At 40.1% G+C, this 24021-nt stretch overlaps 2 protein-coding genes across 4 annotated transcripts in view; one reads left to right on the top strand and one right to left on the bottom strand.

Moving 5' to 3' along the window:
- The window catches only part of LOC148758918 (uncharacterized), a 933397-nt gene that overhangs the window by 58919 nt on the left and 850457 nt on the right, over positions 1-24021 (top strand). The gene's annotated exons all lie outside the window — the stretch shown is intronic.
- LOC148758920 (nuclear pore-associated protein 1-like) lies at positions 16538-18394 on the bottom strand. The gene has a single exon (XM_088796353.1). It carries the CDS (start codon positions 18392-18394, stop codon positions 16538-16540), a length of 1857 nt encoding a protein of 618 aa, XP_088652479.1.

The following is a 24021-nucleotide window of genomic DNA, read 5'->3' as shown; positions in this document are numbered from 1 at the left end:
TAAAACTGCTTTTGCTGTATCCCAAAAATTTTGGTAGGATGTATTTTCATTGTCATTTGTTCTTATGTATCTTTTGATCTCTCCTCTAATTTCTTCTTTGACCCAGTCGTTCTTTAAAAGTATGTTGTTTAATCTCCATGTATTTGTGTTTTTTCCTGCTTTCTTTTTGCAGTTGATATCCAATTTCTAAGCCTTGTGATCAGAGAATATGCTTGGTATGAGTTCAATCTTCTTAAATTTGCCTTTTTGTTGTTGTCTATTATTTCTGTGTGGTAGTATTTCTATGATGTTTCCCTCTGTTTCTTCTTTTATTACAGTATATATTTCAGTTCTGGATTTTTTTTTTTTTTTGAGTGCTTACCCTTAAGTTTATGTAAAAGAAAGTTTGATATTTAGAGTGTTCCATTTTCTTCAGCACGCTTACTTTCTCCATTCCTATATTCCGGTTCAGGGCTTTACTGTCCCCCTTTTTATGTTTCGGTTGCCACAAATTGTCCCTGTTGATGGTGGTCGAATAGCCTCCTTTAGTATTTCTTGTAGTGCAGGTCGTGTATTAGAAAATTTCCTCAGCTTCTGCATGTCTGGAAAGGTCTTTATTCCTCCTTCATATCTAATGGATATCTTTGCTGGATATATTATTCTTGGGTCATAATTTCTCTCTTTCAATAGTTTGAATATTTGGTTGCACTCCCTCCTGGCTTGTAGAGTTTCTGCTAAAAAATCTGATGATAATCTAATGGGCTTTCCTTTGTAGGTTACCGTCTTCTTTTCCCTGGCTGCCTTGAGGATTCTTTCTTTGTTGTTGATTTTAGACAACTTCAATACCATGTGCCTTGGAGGAGGCCTGTTTGGATTGAGGTAATTAGGTGTTCTATTTGCTTCTTGGATTCGAGGATCCAGTTTTGTCCACAAGTTTGGGAAGTTCTCATCAACAATTTGTTTGAACATATTCTCTGTTCCCTTCTCTCTTTCTTCTCCTTCTGGTATGCCTATTATTCTTATATTGCTGTTTCTGATGGAGTCAGAAAGTTCTTGTAGAGTTCTTTCATTTCTTTTAAGTCTCAAGTCTCTTTCTTCTTCCTTCTGTGTAAATTCCAGGTTTCTATCTTCAATGTCACTGATTCTTTATGCCATCTGGTCAACTCTACTACCTAAGCTGGTTATTTCATTCTTAATTTCTTCTATTGAGTTCTTAATCTCCAGAAATTCTATTTGGTTCTTTTTTAAAATTTCAATCTCTTTCGTAAAATGTTCATGTTGTTCTTTGATTATGTTTCTGAGTTCATTAAACTGCCTTTCTGTGTTTTCTTGCATCTCGTTGAGTTTTTTCATAACTGCAATCTTGAATTCTCTATCATTTAAGTCACATATTTCCATATCTTTAAGTTCCTTTTCTGGAGATTTTTCACTTTCTTTCTGAGCTGTCTTGTTGCCTTGGTTATTCATGGGAATTACTGATTTATTATTTATCTTCCTAGACATCTACAGGAGTGGCTTCTGCAACAGGTTGATAGGAAGAGGTCTTTCTTTTGTTTTCCAGTACTTGTTGGTAGAATGTTTTATTTTTTCTCTGACTGCAGCCTTTTTTCTCTCTCTCACACGGTAGTGCTATGTTTTCTCTGCACTATCCCAGCTTCTCACACAATGGGGGGATTCCCTGGGAGACAGGCTTCTCTTCTGTTAATAGTTTGCCTGGGTCACAGGGCGCAGTGTCCGTGTGGGTATGTGGAGAGCTTTTGAAGTTCCAAAGCTCTTCCTGCACCAGATTCAGAGTCCATATGTTTCAGCAGTTCTGTTTACTCCTGCAGGGATCTGCCCAGATAGGTGGGGCCAGGGACAGGGTGAGTTGTGAGAGGTGGCCCAGAACAATGGCAGCAACCACCACCATAGCTGGTCCTGCTTCCACAGTTCCCTTCCCTTTGCCAGAACTAGTTGGGCTGCGAATCTGTGTCTGCGGTCCACAGTTCTCAGAACAGTTAATATTCTGTTCTTTTGATCTGACACTGCTACTGTTCCGCTTCTAGCACTGGGCAGGTGGGGGCAGGGCGAGCTCTGGGATGGTAGGGAGGGGGCGGCTAGTCTCAGTGCCTAAGGCTTCCATTCTCCGTTCAGCAGTGAGGACTTCAGCCTTCTTTCCCTCAGTCTTTTCTCCGAGGTCTCTGCTGTGAGCGATGGGTTCAGCTGTGTTATATGCTGTCCCCTCAGCCCTGTGGGCCATAAGCGGAGCCCTAGCAGTCTGAGTTCTTCCCTCTACCACAGCTGTGGTAGTTTTGGGAAGCAGCGAGCTCGGGGCACTGAGCCAGGTCTGCGTCCTGTGCCCGCGTGGCTCCGTCTCCACACTTCTGCCCCCCTCCTCCCCTGCTCGCATGATTCACCCACCTTTAGGTGAATTCAGTAGTGGGCCTCTTCGTCTTGCCTGTCTGCTGTGCAGGGAGTCCTTTGTGAAGTTTTTGTTGTTCTGTTAGTTGTAAATTCTAGGGGAGCTTTACAGAGGCTCACCTCACGCCGCCATTTTGATTGATAATCTTAGTTATTACCATTTTAACACATATTTACGTTCTGTCCCCCTCCCCTTTTTCTTAAACAAGTCCCTCTAACATTCCTTGTAATACTGGTTTGGTGGTGATGAACTACTTCAGCTTTTTCTTGTCTGGGAAACATTTCATCTCTCCTTTAATTTTAAATGAAAGAGTTGAAGAGTAGAGTAGTTTCGGTTTCAGACTCTTGTTTTCCCTCCCTTTGAATATTTCATGCCAATTCCTTCTAACCTGCAAAGTTTCTGTTGAGAAACCGGCTCACAGTCTGATAGGAGCTCCCTTGTAGGTAAATAACTACTGTTGTCTTCCTGCTTTTAAGGTTCTCTCTTTGTCTTTAACCTTTGACATTTTAATTATGATGTGTCTTTGTGTCGTCTTCTTTGGGTTCATGTTGTTTGGGACTCTGTGTGCTTTCTGGGCTTGTATGTCTATTTCCTTCACCAGGTTAGAGAAGTTTTCTGTCATTATTTCTTCAAATAGGTTTTCAAAACCTTGTTCTTTCTCTTATCCTGACATCCTTATGATGCAAATATTGGTACTCTTGATGTTGTCCCAGAGGCCCCTTAAACTATCCTGCATTTTAAAAAGAATTCCTTTTCATTTTGCTGTTCTGATCATATGTTTTCTGCTTCTTTAAATTCTAAATCACTGATTCAACCCTGTTTCATCTAATGTATTTTTTTTTCTTTTTTTTGTTTTTTAGTTTCAGGTGTACAAAACAATGTAATAGTTAGTCGTTTATACCACTCATAAAGTGATAACTCCCCTCCCTCAATCTATTATCCTTCTGACATCATATATAGCTGTTACAATTAAAATTCCATTGACTCTATTTCCTATGCTCTACTCCACATCCTGTGTTTGAATTATATATATATATATGTATATATATACACATATATATGTGTATATATATATATATATATATATATATATATATATAAAATTATAGTTGACATTCATTATTATTCAGCTTCAGCTTCAGGTGTACACTGCAGTGGTCAGGCATCTACACCGTCCGTGAAGTGGTCTCCCTAATAAGACAAGTGTCCATCGGATACCCTATAAAATCTTTACAACATTATTGATTATATTCCCCAAACTGACTTTCATATCCCCATGGCAATCTTGTGGTTACTAATTTGTTTTTTCTAATCCCCTCACCTTCTTCCTCATTCCTACCCTCTCTCATCTAGCAACCCTCAGTTTTTTCTCTATATCTCTGAGACTGTTTCTGATTAGGTTGCTCATTTATTCTATTCTTTAGGTTCCACATATAAGTGAGATCATATGGTATTTGTCTTTGTCTGACATATTTCACTTAGCATGATGTTCTCTAGGTCCATCCACATCATTGCAAATGCTAAGATTTCATCTTTATGGTCGAGTATCATCTAATGTACTATTGATTTCTTCTAATGTATTCTTTATTTCAGTTATTGTATTCTTCATTTTTGACTGGTTCTTTTTAAAGGATATCTTTTGAAACGATATCTATATCTTTTTTTTATGCTTGCTATCTCTCTGTTGAAGTTTTGACTAAGTTCCTATTAACAATTGTTTTGAACTCTGCATCTGGTAGATTTCTTGCCTCTATTTTTTTTAGTTCTTTTTCTGGAGTTTTCTCCTGTTCTTTCATTTGGGACATAGGCCTTTGTTTTCTAATTTTGGCTACCTCTCTGTGTTTGTTTCTATGTATTAGGTAGATCTGCAAATCTCCCAGTCTTTGTCAGGGGACCTTATGTAGTAGGTACCCTGTGATTCCTGGTGGTGCAGTCTCCCTAATCACTTGTGCTGGGTGCTCCAAGAGTGTCCCTTGCGTGTGTTGTGTGTTCCCACCTGCTGCAGTGGAGCCTTGATTGCTGTGGTCTCATTGGTGGGTCAGATTACCCCTCAGGTTGACTTGCTTTGGGGTTGGCCATGTCCACAGATTACGGGCTGCTGTCTGTGTGGGCTTAACCTATGGTTGGGGATTTGTCCCAGCAGTCTCTGGTGTCTGCTGAGATTACTCTTTGTGTGTACCATTTGTTGGTCTAATTGGGGGGTGCTCTGCGATGGTCTGAAGTTGGACTCTGAGTATGGGTTCTGGAGCATCTTGGGAGGGGCTCTGGTGCAGGCCCTGGTCAGCCACTATTTGTGACTGGCCTGGGAATACCAAGTAGAAGCTACAAGGTGATCTGCAGTTGGCTGATGTTTTTGCTTGACCTAAAGGTGTGTGGGAGAGACCATGCTATGAAGCAAGGTTGGCTGCCACCTGTACTGGGCCTGGGGTAGCTCCACAAAAAGCCCATGGCACCCCAAGGCCTCCTGCCTCCTGCTGGCTTCCTGTAAGTCTCAGCCACTGATAGAGTCTCATGTGGAATTCAAGTTGGGTGAGTTGTGGTCTCAGGGACTCACCAAGGTGAACCAAGTTGTATTCACCAGGTTAATGTAGATTGTGGTTTGATGCCAGTGTTGAACCTGGAGTTTTTTGCTTAAGGCTGAGAGCACACTACGGCAAGCTGCCACCTGCCTGAGACCCACTAATCCCTGAGAGTTGTCCAAGAAAGACTAGCATGGGCCAGGGATGGTTACTGGCCAAGAAAGTGCCTCCAGCGTGTGTGAGTTGGGTCGGGGCAGTGTCCCAGGGAGTCATCAGGGATGAGTGAGTGGAATTCACCAGGTCAATGCAGATTCAGAAGGGGGACTCAACACAGGAAAATTGTGCCTGCCTACTAGTTGCATGGGAGGAGGATTTACACAGGGAAAATGGAAAAGCTCCCTCCAGTCTTTACCCTGCAGCCACGCAACTCAGTCTCTCCCTGTATGTTTCTCACACCTCCAGTGTCACTGTCCCTTTGTTGGAGCCCAGAGTGAGTGCCTGTGAGCAAGCGAGTCTGTGTGTTGGCCCTTTAAGAGGATGTCTGTGTTTTCAGAAACCTTCTATCTCACTTTGGGGGGCAGAATCCACACTGTTTTTCACAACCAGATGTTGTGGGGGCTCTTCCTCTTAGCACTGGTACTCTAGGCTGGGGAGCCCAGTGTGGGGCTCAGGTCCCTCACTCTGCTCGGGGGGCATTGGCATGAGCATGATATTTCTCCTGATTCTCAACCATCACACTCAGGTGTGGGGTTAGCATGTTTCGCGTCTGTGCCCCTCCTATCAGTTTCGATGTGGCTGCTTCTTTATATCCTTAGTTATAAGACTTCTGTTAAGCTAGTCTTCAGATGGTTCTTCAGGTTGATTTTTCTATAATTTAGTTGTAATTTTAATGTGGTCATGGGAAGAGGCAAGTACAGCGTTTATCTACTCTACCATCTTGTCCATCTGTAATAATTCATTTTTTATATTAGTTTTCTCAATGAGAGTTTGTGCATGGTAAACTCCTATGGTCTTTGTTTATAAAAAAAAAGTCTATATTTCCCTCAATTTGGAATTATACTATATACGTACATTTTTCTTCCTTCCTTCTTTCCCCTCCCCCATTATTTTAATAAATAGAACAGTGGCATGTTGGAGTCCACTTGTACTGGCACATGAGAACCAATTGTCTTTATTGCTTCCCAAATCCATCTTCAGTGACACTTAGCTTGAAATGAAAAATACACACATAATGGAAATTTTCAAATGCTACAAATCAAAGTTTTGTTTTGTTTTTGGTTTTGAGATCTGGTCATTAAATGTTTGCCAGCACATCACTGCATATTGAGCACCTAAAATATGCCAGACCCTGTTTTAGTTGTTTGATCTGTCAGGGAACAAAACAGATAAAAATCCTTGTTTTTAGAAACTTACAGTCTAGTGGACAGAGATAGCAATAATTAATTCATTAAATAGTGAAACAGTTAATAGTATTTTGAATGATCACAATGTCTGTGGTGAATACATAAAGTGGGGGAGGGGATAAGGAGTGTTGGGCGGTGGGCAGATTTGCAAAGGAAGTCTCACCAGGAAGGTGATATCTGAGCAAAGTTCAGAGGATGTGAGGGAACAAGGTTTACAGATATTTGGTGGAAGAGTGGACTAAGTAGAGGAAACAAGAGCAAAACCCTGAGGTGGAAGGGTATGCAATATCTGATGTGTTCAAGGAACATCAAGGAGTCTATTGTGCCTGAGCAAGATGAAGGTTGAGGATGGGGTGGGAAGAATACTTTGAGACAAATTCAAAGGAGAACAAAAATCAGCGTGCATAAGGTAATGTCATTCAAGGTAAAGACTTAGCTTTTTTTTCTGAATGATATGGGAAGCCATTGGGGGGTTTTGGTACAGCAGTAACATGATCTGTCATAGATTTAAGGTAACCACTCTAGCAGCTCTGTTGAAAATAGACGCTAAGCCTTAGTGAAATGATTAACCAACAGAACGTGGCATAAGTGATGTCCTAGGAATTTCAAGGATGAGTGATAAGAACCCTTGCAGCTTCTGCCTGTGTCTCTTGAATATTTACTTTGGGCATTAGCTACCATGTAAGTAGATCTAGGACTCTGAGACTACCATGCTGTAAGGAATTTAGAACCCTTCATGGAAATTGAAATGCAGAACTGACTCTTAACTGTAGAGCCACCCTAGCCTAAGCACCAAACCTGTAAATGAATAAACTTTCTATGCCTCCTGCCTCAGACTGCCCAGCTGAGCATGTCACCCCCAGAACAGTGATAGCTGATAATATACTGTTACTTTAAGCCATTAAGTTTTAGGGAAGTTTATTATGCAACAATAGGTATATTAAAGCAATGAGACTATATGAGCTCATAAGAGAGTGAGAGGAGATTAAGGAAGAGATCCAAACATTGAACCCTGATATGTTCCACCATTTAGATGTTGGAGAGATCATGATGAACAAACCGCAAAAAATATTAAGGGCAAAACTGACAGTTATTATCCCTCTGTGCTTTAAAGATTTTACTCTATTATCTTCTGAAATCTTTTTCTAGAAAAGATAAATCTCCTGTCAGTCTTGGTATTTCTTTTAAATAACATATCGTTTTTCCTAGCTTTTAAGATTTTCTATTTTTTTAATGTTTTAGAATTTCACTCTGTAGTTAAGTGTGAATTATTTTTAATTTATCTTAGAAGTTGGAGTCCATGGTTTATTTGAGGACATAGATTTTCAGTTCTGGAGAAATTCCAGTCATTAATTTGGCAAAAATTTCTTCTCTACTCTTTGCTGTAGTCTGTGAGATTCCTGTTACAGATATGTTGACATCTCTCAATATTTTTCTCTTATGGCTCTAGACATATGTAGGCATGTGTGTGTGTATGTATGTATGTACATGCACATATGTGTATGTACCATTTTTTTCTGTCTTCACTGTTGGGCTTTGAGTGAATCCTTATACCATTATGTGATTAACTCTCTCTTCAACTGTACTCTTTCTCAAATTCATCTTATTTATTGATTTAAAAAGTTTTAGTGTTCATATGTTTACTTTTAAGATTTTTAGTTATCTCTGTTCTATGTCTGCCTGTCCTTTTGAAAATTTCTGCTTTTGCTTTTATTTGATAGTTTCCTTTTTATGGCTTAATTTCCTTCATTTATGTCATTGAAGGACCTAACATGTTCATTTAAAAGTCATTCAGAATATTGTATCAAATTAATTATTAGAATAAATTCAAGCCTGTATTAAATTTATTAAATGTCTTTCTTAGTATTAGACATCATCATTTTATTTTGAAATTTATTTCATCTATTAAAAATTTTGGCTTCCCATGGGTCCTATAATCTGCTTGCCTACCTGTGTGCAGAGCTGGTAGTAGTTTTCTTCAGTCTGCTTTCATGAATAGCAGATCCTTCACCTAACCCTGTCTTCAGCAGTGAATCTAGCTCTGATTCCCTGCCCGGCTTAGTGGATCATTTTTATTTCCCATTACTTCATAGGAGCTGAACTTCTAATTGCTCCTGTTTACTTCTTGATCCAGACAGAGTCCAGGTGCCATTTTGCATTTCTTTTCCATGTTTGTTCCATTTGCCTCCTGTTTTTGAACCATTTATACTTGATATGTGTATATCTGTATATCTATCTATCTATCTATCTATCTGTCTATCTATCTATCTATCTATCTATCTATCTATCTATCTATCTATCTATCTATCACTGGTAAGTATTTGGAGCAGAAAGAGTGTTTCTGAGTATGAATTTGCTGGTCTATCTTCCCTGAGTTCTTACTTTATATCCTTTTGTTGGAGATTTAGTAAAGAGTTTGTTACCTGAATTCTGTTAATTGACCCTATTCCCCTCTTGGGTTTTTGTAGATAAATTAGAGTCCAAATCTGAATCAAGGAGTACAAAGTGTTCTAAAGTACAGGCCTATCGAGTAAAATGAATTGGAGAACTTAGTGGGGCCTCTTCTCCTTTATCTAATCCTAGACTGTGGGATCTACTAACTCTGACTTCCTACTGCCCTCTCCCACCCCATCCCACTTACAGGTCCTGAGGCTTAAAATGGTAGTCACTCTTTGCTGGAGTGGTGGTGGTGGGGGTCCCTACCTTGATGATCTTACCTGAAGAGCTAAGTGAACCAAGATGTCAGGTGATGGGAACCATACCTATACAATAGGGTATCAGCTCTCTCCGATTTTCAATTATATTTGTCACTCTTCCTTCCTATGGAAAGATCGGTTCAGGTTCTATACAGGACCTGGAAATGTTTGAACTTGGTCTGTCCATACCCTGTAAAGACATACAGAGCTGAGAATATAGTATTCCCTCGGTACTTCTGATACAATAATTCCATTTCAGGAAACCAATTCTAAGGAAGTAATCAGAGATGTGATCAAGATTTATGAATAAATATGTTTGCCTTACTTTTACTTATAATAGTGAACAATTGATGGAAAAACCCTAGTGTCCAAAATTATAGTTGACCTGTATCATGGGACATTATGTAGCTTTTATTTTCAGGGTTATTAGTAACATGTACATGGTCACAATGTAATGTTAAATGGAAGAAAGCAGAATTAAATGTTGCAATATATGCTATCATTTTAAATTTCAAAGCAGAATAAGAAACATAGAAAAAAGTTGACAGAAAAAGACAACTAGAAGAAAATATATCCATATATCAATAGTATGCCCCTCTGTATTTTCAAAAGTTTCTTAAATAATTATATAATATTGTTACAATAAAAAAAATATACTGGCAAGTTAAGAGATATCTATCTATTCAGTAACAGATAATAAATTTTGATATATAAAGTGACATAGTAAAAAATTGGGGATTACGCTGATGTCTAAACACCTACTATTATGAAGAAGCTTTACTGTATGTAAATGTATATAACTTTCTATTCTAGATAGTTAATGTAGAGATAAGGAAATGAATGTTAATTGTTGCATATAATATTTAAATTTTGCTTACAGGCATTTAAAAAAATCTCTTGAAGAAAATAAGATCACATACAATCATTTTTTTGTAAATAATATTTTTATGTGCAACATATGTACAATTATTTAAAGTTAATGTTAATAAATTTTTATTTAAGGAATTCACTATGTTGTGATTCCTTCTACTGCCTTAGTTCCTGAGTTTGAGTCTTAATTCCTTTTAAATATAGTTTTTGTTCACTCCACAGTTGTCCTGTCAGTCAGTCAATCCTATATAACAGGAATAGAGATGATCATGTGATCATATCAAACTATCTGGTTACTAGCACCTGAAAGGATTAGAGAGACAAAGCACATCTGCATGACTTCAGAGATCTAGGCGCTCACTATTCAGTATAATAGCCACTAGCCATGGCTATTGTAAAATCTTGCTGATTGCCGATGGCTATTACAAAATCACATGCAGCTTATGTTACTTATACTGGACAGTCAGCTCTAGGCAATGTAAATAAAGCAAGGGTTAATAAAATGTTCCCAATAGGCTGGATGCTAGCAAGGTAGCAGAAAGAAAACCTAGTGGGAAACAACAATAATTTTATAACAAGACGACAAATGTCTCATTAGGTAAAGTGCATGTTGGCATAAAAATGGATGTAATTTATTTTTGAATTTTTTGGCTAATCAAATGACATATGTTTTACTGTCTTGCAGTTATAATGAGCAATACTTAATTGAAAGCTAATTGAATAGTCTAGGCAGCAATTATCTTGCAATAGAGATGCCAAATTTGACATGAGGAGGCAGGTGAGCAGAAAGCAGAACTTATGCAGTTACTCCTCTGGGAGATGGAAAAGAAGGGACCACACCAAGCTTACTACAATGAAAGACTGTGAAGATCTTTCCTAAACTGCACTGTTTCTTTGTTGAACTTTGCTTACATTTTCTTTATCAGGTGAAGCGTGGTCAAACTAAAGCTGACGTAGCCAGTGTTCATTAGTTCACAAATGCAAATCTATAGACATCTTTTGAACCCAAGCCAGGGAGATGCGAACGAGCCTCACTCACTTTCATTCATTCAGACACAGGTTATATGTAATATATGTAATATAACCTGGGTAAGTGTCCTTTAGCACATGAGGTAGAATACAAAAAAAGAAAAGAAAACTCTTTTAGAATCAGAGGAAAATTGAGCAGAATTCATCAGTTGAATTTAAATGGAATCTTTTTGTTTTTGGAGACATTTCAAAATTTTATATATTTATGATTTTATATGTATTATATGTATTTATGTATGTATGTGTGTTTGTATGCAGAAATGTATATATGTTTCCTCTGATTTACTGAGACATAGTTTGCGTGTGATAAATTCCCTCATTTAAATTGTCCGATTTAATGAATTCTGGTAGTCGTGTGCATCTGTGAAACCACCAGCATAATCAAAATTTAGAACATATTCATCATTCCTGAAAGTTCCCTTATGCCCCTTTGTAGTCAATCCCCTCCAAGGCCCCCAGCCTGAGGCGACCATTAATGTTTTCTGTCACCATACTTTTGTTATTTCTAGGAGTTCACATAAATGAAATTATACAGCACTGATCTTTTATGTTTGACTTTTTTTCTTAGCATAATGTTTTGAGATTCATCTATGGTGTTCCATATTTTATAGAAGTTACAGTGCAATTGTTATTAGTGAGACCGCAGTCATGAGATGTGTAATGATATTTTTTTCAGTCAACAATGGACTGCATACGAGTATATGACAGTATCCCCACAGGATTATAAAATGGAGCTGAAAAAATCCTATTGCCTAGTGATTCATAATTGTCAACGTTTGTGGTGATTCTGGTGTAAACCAACCTACCCCACTGGTGGTGCCATAAAAGTATAGCACATATAATTATGAACAGTACAGAATACTTGATTTTGATGCACATAAACGTGTTATATAATTAAATACTGAGACAGGAAAAGAGGAAGAAGATAGTTAAATCAAGTGGGTTGGAGTTTGAGAGAGAGGCCAGAAGCACCTATTACATATAAAGGGAGTAAAGATTTAATTTAGCATATCTGTGGATTAGGTACTAAGATCTTCTGTTTTTCAAGACACAAAAGTAAAGGTTTTGCTTCATTTGACGTCATCATTATTGTTGTTGATGGTGGTGGTGGTGGTGGTGGTGTGTGTGTGTGTGTGTGTGTGTGTGTGTTTGGGTGTGTGTGTGTGTGTTTAAGATAAGAGCACTTTTCTGAGCTTGAGTACATGTGACTGAACTTATGAGGTCTATTCATGTATACCTTTTCACTCTCCACTCCACAACAACAGGGAAATGGTGGCATTCACTAAAGTATGTATGTAGCAATTAGAATTTAGGCTGGGACTTGTGGTTTAAACTTTGATCCAGCAGTTTTTCACCATATTTATGCAACTTTTCTAGTCTCAGGAGACATTGTGAGGAAGAGAGGAAAAACTTTGCAAGGCTCTGACTTTAATGAGAAGGACAATGACATTTTTAAAGGAGTGTCTTGAGCATGTTGCATGTTTGTTTTTGACTTTTTTTCTTAGCATAATGTTTTGAGATTCATCTATGGTTTCGCGACATTGGGTAGAGATGCTCTGTGGAGAGACATAGAATAAAGGGCAAGCAAGAGACATTGTGTGAACATTCAGTTGTTTACTAAGACAGTAGCAGGCATGTTTAGTAGGTGGGAGGACAGTTTGCACACTGGCAAGAGGATGTTGTATTGCTTTTAGTTTAATCTCCTATTGAAAAAAAGCAACATTGTATGAGTATGATCTTCGCACCCTTGTCAAAGATCAGTTGAGTGTATATGTGTAAATTTATTTCAAGATTGCCTGGAATGGTAATGGGAGAAAGGATAGAATCTTCAACAAACAATGCTGGGAAAACTGAGTATTTACATGGAAAAGAATAAAATTGAATCTTTCCCCATACACCAAAATCAACTGAAAATATATTAAACACTTAAACATAAGACCCCAATCTGTAAATTTCCTGGAAGAAAACAAAGGCTAAATTCATGATATTGGTTTTAGCAATGGTTTCATAGATATGATACCAAAGGCACAAGCAACAAAAGCAAAAATAGACAAGTGGAACTACATCAAACTAAAAACCTTCTGCACAGCAATGGAAACAAGAGTGAAAAGGCAACATATGGAATGGAAGAATATATTTGTAAGCTATACGTCTGATAAGGAGTTAATATCCAAAATATTAAGGAACTTCTGCAACTCAATAGCAAAAAGAAAAAAAAAGAAACCAAAATAAAAGCAAACAAAGAAACCCCAACAAGCAATACCCCCCTAATAACCTAATTAATAAGTGAGCAAAGGGTTTAAATAGAAATTTCTCTAAAGAACACATAAATAAATGGTCACCTGTACATGAAAAGAAGCTCAACATCATTAATCATCAGGGGAATGCAAATCAAAACCACAATGAGCTATCATCTCACACCTGTCGGAGTGGCTATTATCAAAAAGAAAAGAAGACAAAAGGCAAAAAGTGTTGGCCAGGATGTGGAGAAACTGGAACCCCTGCACACTATTGATGGCAATGTATAATGGTGCAGCCCTTATGGAAACCAGTATGTAGGTTTCTCAAAAAATTGAAAATAGAGCTATCATATGATCCGGTGATTCCACTTCTGGATATTTATCCAAAAGAATGAAAACAAGGGTCTCGCAGAGATAAATGCACGCCTATGTTCACTGCAGCACTATCCCAATAGCCAAGATGTGGAAACGACCTAAATGCCCACCAGCCAATGAATGGATAAAGACAATGTGGTAGATACACACAGTGAATGTGATTCAGACTGAAAGAAAAGAGGAAATCCTGCCACTGTATGTGACAACATGGATGAACCTTGAGGACATTATGCTGAGTGGAGTAGGCCAGTCACAGAAGGACGAATGCTGTATGATGGCACTTACGTGAGATACCTAAAACTGTCAAACTTAAAGAAACAGAGAGTAGAGTAGTGATTGCCAGGAGCTAAGCACAGGGGAAATGGGAAGTTGTTGATCATCAGATATAGTTTCAGTTTTGCAAGATGCCCCCTCACCCCCCACTTCAGCTAGGCCCGTTCTCTTCCCTGAGAATGTATCACTAATAAACCCTGCTTGCATATTAATCAGCTTGCTGACCTTTGATTCTTCACTGTGTCGGCAAGAAGAACCAAGACTCTGTAACATTTTGGTGATGTGACTCGGATTGCACCCTTTGTCTCCAGCCATTTGGAACTCAATGGTAACTGAGGACTGAAGCTGCCTCCTCCAATCAGTCCCATCTCAAGAAGTCACCATTACTGGACGGGAGCCTTGGGTATGCATGAATGTGGCAAAACAGAGGTTATAAAGCTACAAATGGTCATCATGAACAACTATTGACCCCTGGGACCCCAAGCTCCAGACACCTATGGGGTGATGGATGGACACTTCCTCTGCCTCCTCCGATCAATAGTTAGAGAGCAGGGGGAACCCAAAACAGTTACAGCAGGAAGCAGCCAGACTGATCGTCGCCCCAAAGTCCCCAAAGATTTGGGTTCCTAATGGTTGAGGGGGGGAAATGTTAGGTAGAAGTTAGAAAATGTAGGAGGAGGAGCGGTGGGAGGGAGTCCATAGTGCTTACAGAAAAAGCTAATAACTAGTTTTGATTAACTACCTCCAGCCATGCATCTGTTTTTACAACAACAGATGACAAGAGGTGGTATGGAGCAAGACAAGGATCTGAGTTAACAGACCTCCACCCGTCTCAGGATGTCAAGCCCTCCTGTGCATGCACCACTTTCCCTGCCAAATCAATATGTAACTCCCTCCCTCCTCCCACCCAGCAAACTTCAAGTCAGAGGGACAAGGGCTCTCTCTCTCTCTCTCTCTCTCTCCCCCCCTCCCCCTCTCTCTCTCCCCCTCCCCCTCTCTCTCTCCCCCTCCCCCTCTCTCTCACTCTCCCCCTCCCTCCCTCTCTCTCTCTCCCTCCCTCCCTCTCTCTCTCCCCCTCCCTCCCGCTCTTTCTCCCTCCCTCTCTCTCTCTCTCTCTCCCCCCCTCCCTCTCTCTCTCTCTCCCCCTCCCTCTCTCTCTCTCTCCCCCTCCCTCCCTCTCTCTCTCCCTCTATCTCCCTCTCTCCCTCTCTATCTCACTCTCCTTCTTCCACTTCTCCAACCTTGGCTAGGCCCAATCTTATCCCTGTGAATGTATTGTAATACCAGAGGCCTAGGCTTCTCTCTCTCTCCCCCTCTACCCAACTTGGCTACGCCCATTCTCTTCCCAGAGAATGTATCACTAAATAAACCTTGCTTGCATATAAAAAAACAAAAAAACCCCAACACATTTGCATAAGGGTTTTTATCAGTCTAGGATTGGAATTAGGTTTAGAGCTTGAGTGATTTAGGAACAGACTTTGATGATTCTGGATTAGGTGAAGTAGGCAGGTTGCAGTAGCTTAATTGTTACAGGGTCACAGAATGGTTTTCAAGTAATTTGTTTATGAAAACTTTTAGGGATTTAGCTTTTTCCTCCCAGAGCAGTTTGAGGCAACAAGGGTAAATTTACAGTTTTAGTTTTTTAAATTCAGTTCTCATTTTTTATTTTGTTTTTAGAAATGCAGGGGGGCAGAGTCAGCTGGAAATACTGCAAACTACTGTCACTCATTTCTGTATTTCTCATAAGAAACCATAACAACAGACTATTGTAAACTTTTGTGTCTTAAAGAGCACATTTGCACATTACCGATAGAATGGTCAGTATATGTTAAATCTGTTTTGTACTGTGCTTTGCCAACTTTTAATCTGAGATTATTTCCCTTCATTCACCTCCGTTGGATACAAATGTTACTGAATCCTGGAATTTCTCCAACAACTCCTGGGCCACCTTATTCATTGGGTTTCTGATTTTAGAGGTTTGAATCATATTACCTTGTTTACCATTGCATTTTTTAACAAGAACAAGATTTTTAATATATACATGTATTAGCATACAAACAGAAAGTGGAAAAGATAAGGGTCTATGGAGGCAAACGGGTAGGAAAAAAAGGAAGCACCTAGAAACAGCAGTGGCCTCCTGACAGTTTAGCGACTAGAGAAAACTTGTCCAGAGCTTGGTCAGGGGATGAGACCAAGGATAGCAGTTGATATGCAGCTCTCTCTGCTCTCTGCAGTAGAATGATTCAAGTCCAGTGTAGTTCTGAACTTGGTTCAGATGCCTCTTAAACACACACACACAAACGCATACACGCAATACACATACAACACCACACACACACTCCCAAGGAGGCGTGGTCCTCTCGTTTGCTGTAGGCAGAGAACAGGTAAAATGTCACTTATGGGGCTAAGCCCCTTTCCAGTGGACAAAGGCCATTCATGGTTGGAAACTTGGGTCTCTTTGCTGACTCATTTGTGGGTGGAGACATCAGGAGATGGAAGATTGATAGTAGGTGGTGTGTTTTCAAAACCAGGGAGTGGTATGTAAAATAAGAAGTGGTTCTTCCAGGAGACCGGTGGAGACGCGAAAGTGACAGCCCAGGGAGGAGGCGTGATGTCTATAGGTTCGGATCATCGACAGGGTTTGCAAAGGTGCTGTTTACTGGAGCATGGGTGACTGCAGAATTCACCAGGGGTTGTTGCTCACAGCAGCACAGATGAGAGAGGTTTTTGTTTTCTGAGCACCACAGCGCTCTCATGTGGGCTGAGGGGTGGTTTGGGGGCCACCTGCATAATTGGGAACAAGCCTGAGGTACTTTGATGCAGATGGGCCGGTGGAGGAGACTACTAACTTTGGAGGGTTTTCCACACGGCAATAGACTTGGGGTTTGCGAGATCTCCTTCTGGGGCATGGGGCAGCTGTGAATACGAACACCTCAAAAGGGGGAGGAGGAGTCGTGTCCATGTCAGTGACATCAGAATCTGAAGGAGACTGGCCCGTGAGAGGTGGAGATGCATTGGCTGCGGTGGAAGGGACGGCCACAGAGTTGGTGGGCAGGGCAATGAAATGAGGGAGATTGGCAGAAGGGACTGGAAGAGGGGTGGGTAAGGATAAAGCAGGGGGAGGAGAATCTACACACATAGGGGTCAGGGAGTCATTGTTGCAGAAGGGCAGCTGGAAGGAGGTCATAGCAGGTGTGGAGAGGTCAGAAATAGGAGATGTTGTAGTTCTGACTGAATGTAAACGGCCTCCATTCTTATTAGGTGGAATTCCCAAAATGTGATTAGAACTAAGAGGTGGAAGAGATTGGGAATGAACAGGAAGAGGAAAGTGATCAGTATTTTGTGTCAGGGGTGTAGGAACACACAAGGTCGGGAGCCTGGCAGACAGGTCAGCCGCGTTGGCACTAGTGGCGGGGACCTGCCCATTGTGAGTAGCCACAGGCAGGGTGTCTGCAACCACCCCCGGTGGGGTAAAAGGGGCAGACTGAGTGGCACTGAAGTCCGCCATGACCTTCGTTTTATCTTCCACGATCTTATTGCATTGGCAGCTAGGGATCTTCAAGGTGTCCGGGTTTGTGTCAAAAGTTAAGCAAGGAAGCTTGCACGGGACGGGCAGCTCCCCTCGATCCCACAGCAGGGGTGGCAGGGGTAGCGACAGTGGCATGGGCTTTTTGCGTTTGTGGAGCCTACTGCTGGCAGATACCAGTGAAGAGGAGCTCCTGGATGGCATGTCTGATGGTTTGGGGCTTTGCGTCTCCTTACCCGACGTGAGTGAGTCCGGACTGCTGCGCAGATGGTCTTCACCCAGCGCTTCTTTTGTGGGTCTCTCTGGCAGCGGGGAGCAGCTTGCGGTTGGGGCCGACAGCGCTGCTGCTTCGGGATCAGGCTTTGGAGGCGGCTCCTGGGCGTTCTCGCTCCAGCTGGATTGTGGGTGCTGGGGACCGCCGCCCAGAGGCCCAGGACCGCGCTCCACGGAACTGACGGCTCCGTGGGTCTTCGGCGGCCTCGTTGTTAAAGGCAGATCCCCACTGCTCTGGTGGCTGTTCTGATGGTCCTGTCCGTTAGTACCCACGTGATCCTCTTCGTTTTCTGCTCTCGCTTTTTGGGGCTCTTCTTGGATCTTCACCTCCATCTCCTTTGAGCAAGGAAGTGGGATGGGACGGCACTGGATGGTACTGGCATCGTAGACTTGACTATCTGCTGTAGGTGGTGAACGCGGGAGAGTAAATTTTCGCATTGGAGGAGGGATAAATATGGTTCTCGAGGGACCAAACATCCTGGAATCAGAGGTACACAGTCGAGGCTTCTTTGGAGGGTCCTTCCAGGTTACCAAGGGGAGGCTCCCCAGAAAGGAATAGAAGGCCTGCGGTATACATGCCCTCCTCGTCCACTGGGTGTGAAAGGCGGCTGGTATCCTCACACGCTCCGGGTGGCGGGGACCAGGGCGCAGGGCTTGCGCTGGAGCGGCAGGGTGGTTCCGGCCGGGTGGGCCACCATCACGGCCGACCGGGAAAACCACCGGACGACGGCCACCGGGCAAGGTGCGACGGCCACCAGGAAAGGTACGGTGGCGGAATCGAAGTAGAAACTTACAAAACAAATTGCCCATATAGAGGCAGTTGTGCGCCCAACAAACCCGAGAATAGAGTATGAAACTCGGAGAGCTTCTCCTCAGCTTCTATCTGTTCTCTAGTTACAGCGCGCACTGAACTAACTGTCCAGCCAGGCGCTTGTGACGTCTCCCTGGAACACGTCGCAGAGAAAGCTGCACTCAGAAGTCCAGCACGTGAAAAGATGACGTAAAAGGTCAAAGGGCAAGGCCTCAATGGACAGCTAACCCCTTCTGGACCTCCCAGAGCCTGGGACTTCCTGCAGAGGGTTATAGGTGTTTGGCACGAGATGGTCACCATTTGGGGACCATTCAGAGGTCCCATCCACCACGGAGGCCCCATCTTCCAGAGCTCACCCCGCCTGGGCAATGTCTCAGCATGCCTTCCCCAGGTCCGGGAGGCCGCAGCCTGAACAAAGCCAAGGGCTAGAGCGACCCAGATCCAGCCCGAATGTGGCCCACCTTCTCCAGGGACCTCCCCAGTTTCTACGTGAGACCTGGAGCCAAATGCACTTTCTCCATGGCCGCCCTGTCTGCCAGCGTCACTAGCCAGGTGCCAAGGTTTCTGAAGCGTGGACAGGAAGCCCTGACCTGACTGGGTGCTGCACCTCACAGCATCCCTTCATGGCAGGCAGGTTCTTTCTTCATTTCTTTTTTAGAAACTTGGTAAAACAACATTTAAACAGACGGTTCCTCAAGTTGTACAGATCGTAGCAGCTTAGTCAGGATTCTAACTCAGTTTGTGTGATCACAGTATTTCCTTATCACATATTCATCATGTGTTATCATTTTCTTTTCTCTCTCTCTCTCTCTCTCTCTCTCTCTCTCTCTCTCTCTCTCTGTTTTCAGGGTACTCATCACCGTGTTATACTTATAATAAGCACATGCATTGCCGAATAAGAGGTCTTTAGTTCAACTCATGAATCGATCATGGATCATATTGGGTTCTAGTGTCAGAAGAAATAGATTCAAGGAGCACCAGTTGTCAGCATCACTATCCCACATTTCTAATTGAGCCTTGCCACCCAGATTTTCTCTTTGGTCTAGTTTGAAGTATTCAAATATGCAAACATTATGTCTAGATAAATTGTGGCCTATCATGAAAGAAATTTGCCAGTGGGTTATTCCATATAGACTAGAAGCCAACTTCTCCGGCCTTCCTGGAATATGTCTAGCAAGGCATTTCATGCGTGTGTGGCAGCCACAAATAGTCTCTACACTCACTGATCTCTCATCTATGGTGGGTGTGATGGAGGACCAGGAACCAGGTTTGCCCTACATTTGCATTTTTAAGTTAAAAACAAATAGAAAAGAATTCCCAATCATTTTTGCCCCTTCTCATAAGGCAGTTGTCCATCCCTTTTTATTCCCTTTACCTGTCCCTGGACATTTAAGAGATATATGAACAGTGGGATGTTAATGGATAGATTTCCCTAGGTGCTTTACTGCAAACTATACCAGTTATCTCTGTGACTTGAGAAGTGACTGCAAAGAGAAATGCTGCCTCTGTTTTGTAGTACTGATGGCCTGTTCAAGGAAATTGTAGCTAAAACAGTGTTCAGTACTAATCTGGGAATAAAGCCAAGAATTAGGTAGAAAAGCCAGCAAAACAGCTTAGATTGCAATCTGATAGCCCACTCAACCAGCTGGGTAAAGAAATATTAATGGTGTACTGAAATATGATTTCTGACATTCTTTTTAAGTCTCAGAGCTGAGCAATGAAAACATGAACCCCTTTGAGCTACAGAGGCGCTTATAGTAAATTCCAAAATATAAAAAGAGATGTGGTCTTTTTGTTACCACTATATTATTATCTTGCATTAATAGCTGTAATCAAGCTGAGCAAGACTATCATCTTCTATTGAACTATATGGAACTAATTAGATATATGTTACCAAAATAAGATCGGGAGAATGAAAACTTACAAAATGAGGCCTTCTGAAATGATGAGCACATGTAATAATAATATTTCAGGAACAAACCAAAAACAAGACCAAAGAGAGAATGAAATCAGTCATGTGGGTAGAGAGCCTACTTGTCCTACATGCAGACCAGGTAAAAGACACCACACGCAGGGAATGGGGAGGAATATGAAGACAGGAGATCTGAAGATTGTGGTGAGCCCTTCAAAAGAGCAGTCATTCATTGCTAACACCAGGATCTAGTGGGTGCCCAGTTGTGCTTCTTATTGCTACCTTGTTTCCCTGAAAATAAGACCTAGCTGGACAATCAGCTCTAATGTGTTTTTTGGAGCAAAAATTAATATAAGACCCAGTCTTATTTTACTGTAATATAAGGCCCGGTATATTATAATATAATATAATACCTGGTCTTATTTTACTATAAGACCCGGTATAATATAATATAATATAATATAATATAATATAATATAATAAATATAATATAATATAATATAATATAATATAATATAATATAATATAATATAATATAATATAATTTTTGCTCCCAAAGACGCAGTAGAGCTGATTGTCTGGCCAGGTCTTATTTTCGGGGAAACATGGTATCCGGTACATATATAAGGCTAGTCTTCACACTGTTATTTATAAGACTGAAACATTGGAAACAATTTTAATCCCTCTAATTAATGAATTAAAAAATTACATTTGGTATATGTGCATAACAAAACACTAAGCAGAAATTAAAACAAAGTATTTACTTATCTGAGATAATATTTGTGTTTTATGTAATTGAAAAGTGGGATTCAAAATCTTACATAATATATTACTCCATTTATTTACCTAAATGTATGTCTCTGCATAGGAAAAAGATTTACTGACAACATACTAATTTAACATTTAGTACTGGTTATCTTTGGGTGTTGCCATAAAATTGTTGTCTTTATTTCATTTGTTATTGTTACATTTTCCAAGAATTTTTGCTTTAAGTATGTGTTAATCCTAATTAGAAATAAATATATATATATATATATATATATATATATATATATATATATATATATTAAACACTATTTAGAAGAGAATTAAACATAAAAAATCAAAGCCATAAAAGAACTAGGAGAAAACATAGGTGAATATTTATCTCATCTCTATTTAGCAAAAAACTTTCAATTAGTAAAAGCAAAGGAGAAATCCATAATTTTCAAAGCTCAAGATGTTTGGTATTATAAAAAATTTATACAGCAAAAATACTGTTAGCTAAATTAAAAAAAAAAATTAAAAACCTGAAAAATCATTTGCAAAGGTATTAGTAGGAATAGACTAGGTTAGGCTGAAGTAACAAATAGCCCATATCAAGAACTTAACATAATAGTTTACTTCTTGTTCATGTAACATGGCCAGTGTGGAGCAAAAGGAGGGTCCCACTAACGGTAGGTACTCAGAGACCCAGGCTGGTGTAGGCTCCAATGTTATTAATAAAATTTAAAAAATATGTATTAAAATCTTCCATTGGGAAACAGCTCAGCTCTACTGTTTGAATACCTCACTGAGGGTATAGAATAAATTGCAAATTTTATGGGAGGAAAACTCCACCAGCATATAACAATCTAAATACACAATAATAATTATTTATTAAATATGAATAGTATATCCAAATGCCATAATAATATACAACCACTAAAAATAATATTTAAAAGGTTAGAAATGTGGGAATATAGTCTCAATGTATTGTCAAGAGTGATAAACTGTTTTGACTGCATCATAGAGAGTGTATGATTCTTACTAATCAATTTGTATAGAAATATAGTCTGTGTAGCAAAATGATTAAAGTTCAGCAAAGTATTATTAATGGTAAATATTTCTGAATTGGTGTGATGCATAGTAATTATAGTTGATTTCTATTTCATCTTGTATTTTTGTGTGTTCAGAGATGGCTAGTATATGGTAAGGAAAGGGTGAACAGCAGCCCTGTATTTATTCTCTTACTTTCTGGAGGAAAGCCGTGGGAAAGAGGGAAAGATGGCCTGCTTAAGTCCCTTGGTAACTGTGCTAATGACAGACATTCTGGCAAACAGATTAGTGGTATTTGATAGTGATAGATACTCATCTATTTCACACCTTTTGCAAGAGGTACCTGGTTTGTCTGGAACTGCTTATAATAAATAAACCTGGAATCTATGGGTTTCTCGAGCATGAATCACTGGAGATGTCACATAAGTTATGTACTTATCAAAGTACATAGAGATATTTCCTGACTAAACTAGCTCCCTTTTGTATAAATGCTACCTGTACCTATCACATAAAGACCTGGTATAGCTAATCTGGACCAGAGCATGTCCTAATGTAGCAAAAAGAAACTCAACCGTGATGTTGGCAGTTTTGGACTTTTTCACACTCTATCTGTGCCTTATGATCACTTGAATTCTTGAAGTTATTATTGAAACTCAAAACTGGATAAGGTCTCTGGTTCTTGTGAATCTTATTTGACAATATGATCCTTTGTCGTAGCTCATATTATTTTCACTACTAGAAAAAATGTTTAAAAGAACACAAAACAGGTAACAAATACAGGAATGTGAGGTACATGCTAGATTCAAGAAAATATAATCACTGTGGTGGTTTACTTAGTTGTCTTTGAAATTTATAAATGATTCTATAGGGCAAGATTGAAAGCAATAGAGGAGGCTATTTGACAATTTTGTGATTTACAGTACTCTGATTACTAGTAACACCATTGTAATCTATAAGAATATCAATCCATTCCCAAACTTACTATTGCATCTCAAATTCTTTTCTGCCTTCAGCTGGAAGTGCTCACTGTACATTCCTGATGAATATGTCAACTGAGCCGGGAGTTGAGGGCTAAAATGGTATATTGGGCTCTGGGATTAGGGTGCCTGGGATTGAAACCTCAGTACAAAATTAAGCAGTTTTATGAATAAAAATTCAATGGATTTTTTCAAGCCTGAGTTTACTCATCTGTAAATTAGTCATAACTGTATCCCTTTCCTCATACAGAGGTTGTGAGAAGTAAAAGTATAGAGAGGGCCAGAGGAGGTGTAGGTATTAATTATGTGAATGAATTTAGTATTTTCTAAAAGCTTAGCTAATTAATTTCTGGCCCTCATAGGGTCATCATAAAACCCTCCAAGTTTTTCCGTGTTCTTCCATACCTTTTTGGCACATAGCCTTTCTCATGCCCAACTGAAAACCATGTTAGATTAGAGTACAAATTGAAGCAAAGCAAAACAAAACGAACTCCTTTGTGGAGTTTTGAAGAGTAAAGAAAAGAGAAGGAAAATCGTTGTGTTCATCGGAGTTTTGAGTCCAAGGATGTGACCCCAGAGAAGTTTGGACCCACGTTAAGGTGGCAGTTATGGAATTTGAATACTTATCGGTTTTAATGTGTCTAACCATCATTTCATTATCTTTTCCTGTTTTCAGAAAGCTCTGTAATATTAAGAGACTTACCCAGCTTCCAATGAGCTATTCAAATAGCACAGCTAGGCAAGTACCCATAGTCTCCAAGGAAAACTGCTCTATTTTCTTCTTAGCCCATAATTTTATTTAATACATGCTTGTCAAAGCTGATGGAATTCCATGGCCCTGATACCTGTCTGCGAGGCTAAGACTGACATTTTCCATTTCTACAAATCCTTTGGTAGTAATAGAAATAAGAACTCTTCATTATTTCCACCTAAATAGTTT

The sequence above is a fragment of the Rhinolophus sinicus genome, chromosome 2 (assembly GCF_057876585.1).
Source record: "Rhinolophus sinicus isolate RSI-liver-muscle chromosome 2, RSI-T2T, whole genome shotgun sequence".
NCBI lineage: Eukaryota > Metazoa > Chordata > Mammalia > Chiroptera > Rhinolophidae > Rhinolophus > Rhinolophus sinicus.
The sequence above is the reverse complement of the archived record's forward strand: the minus strand, read 5'-3'. Positions and strand labels throughout refer to the sequence as shown.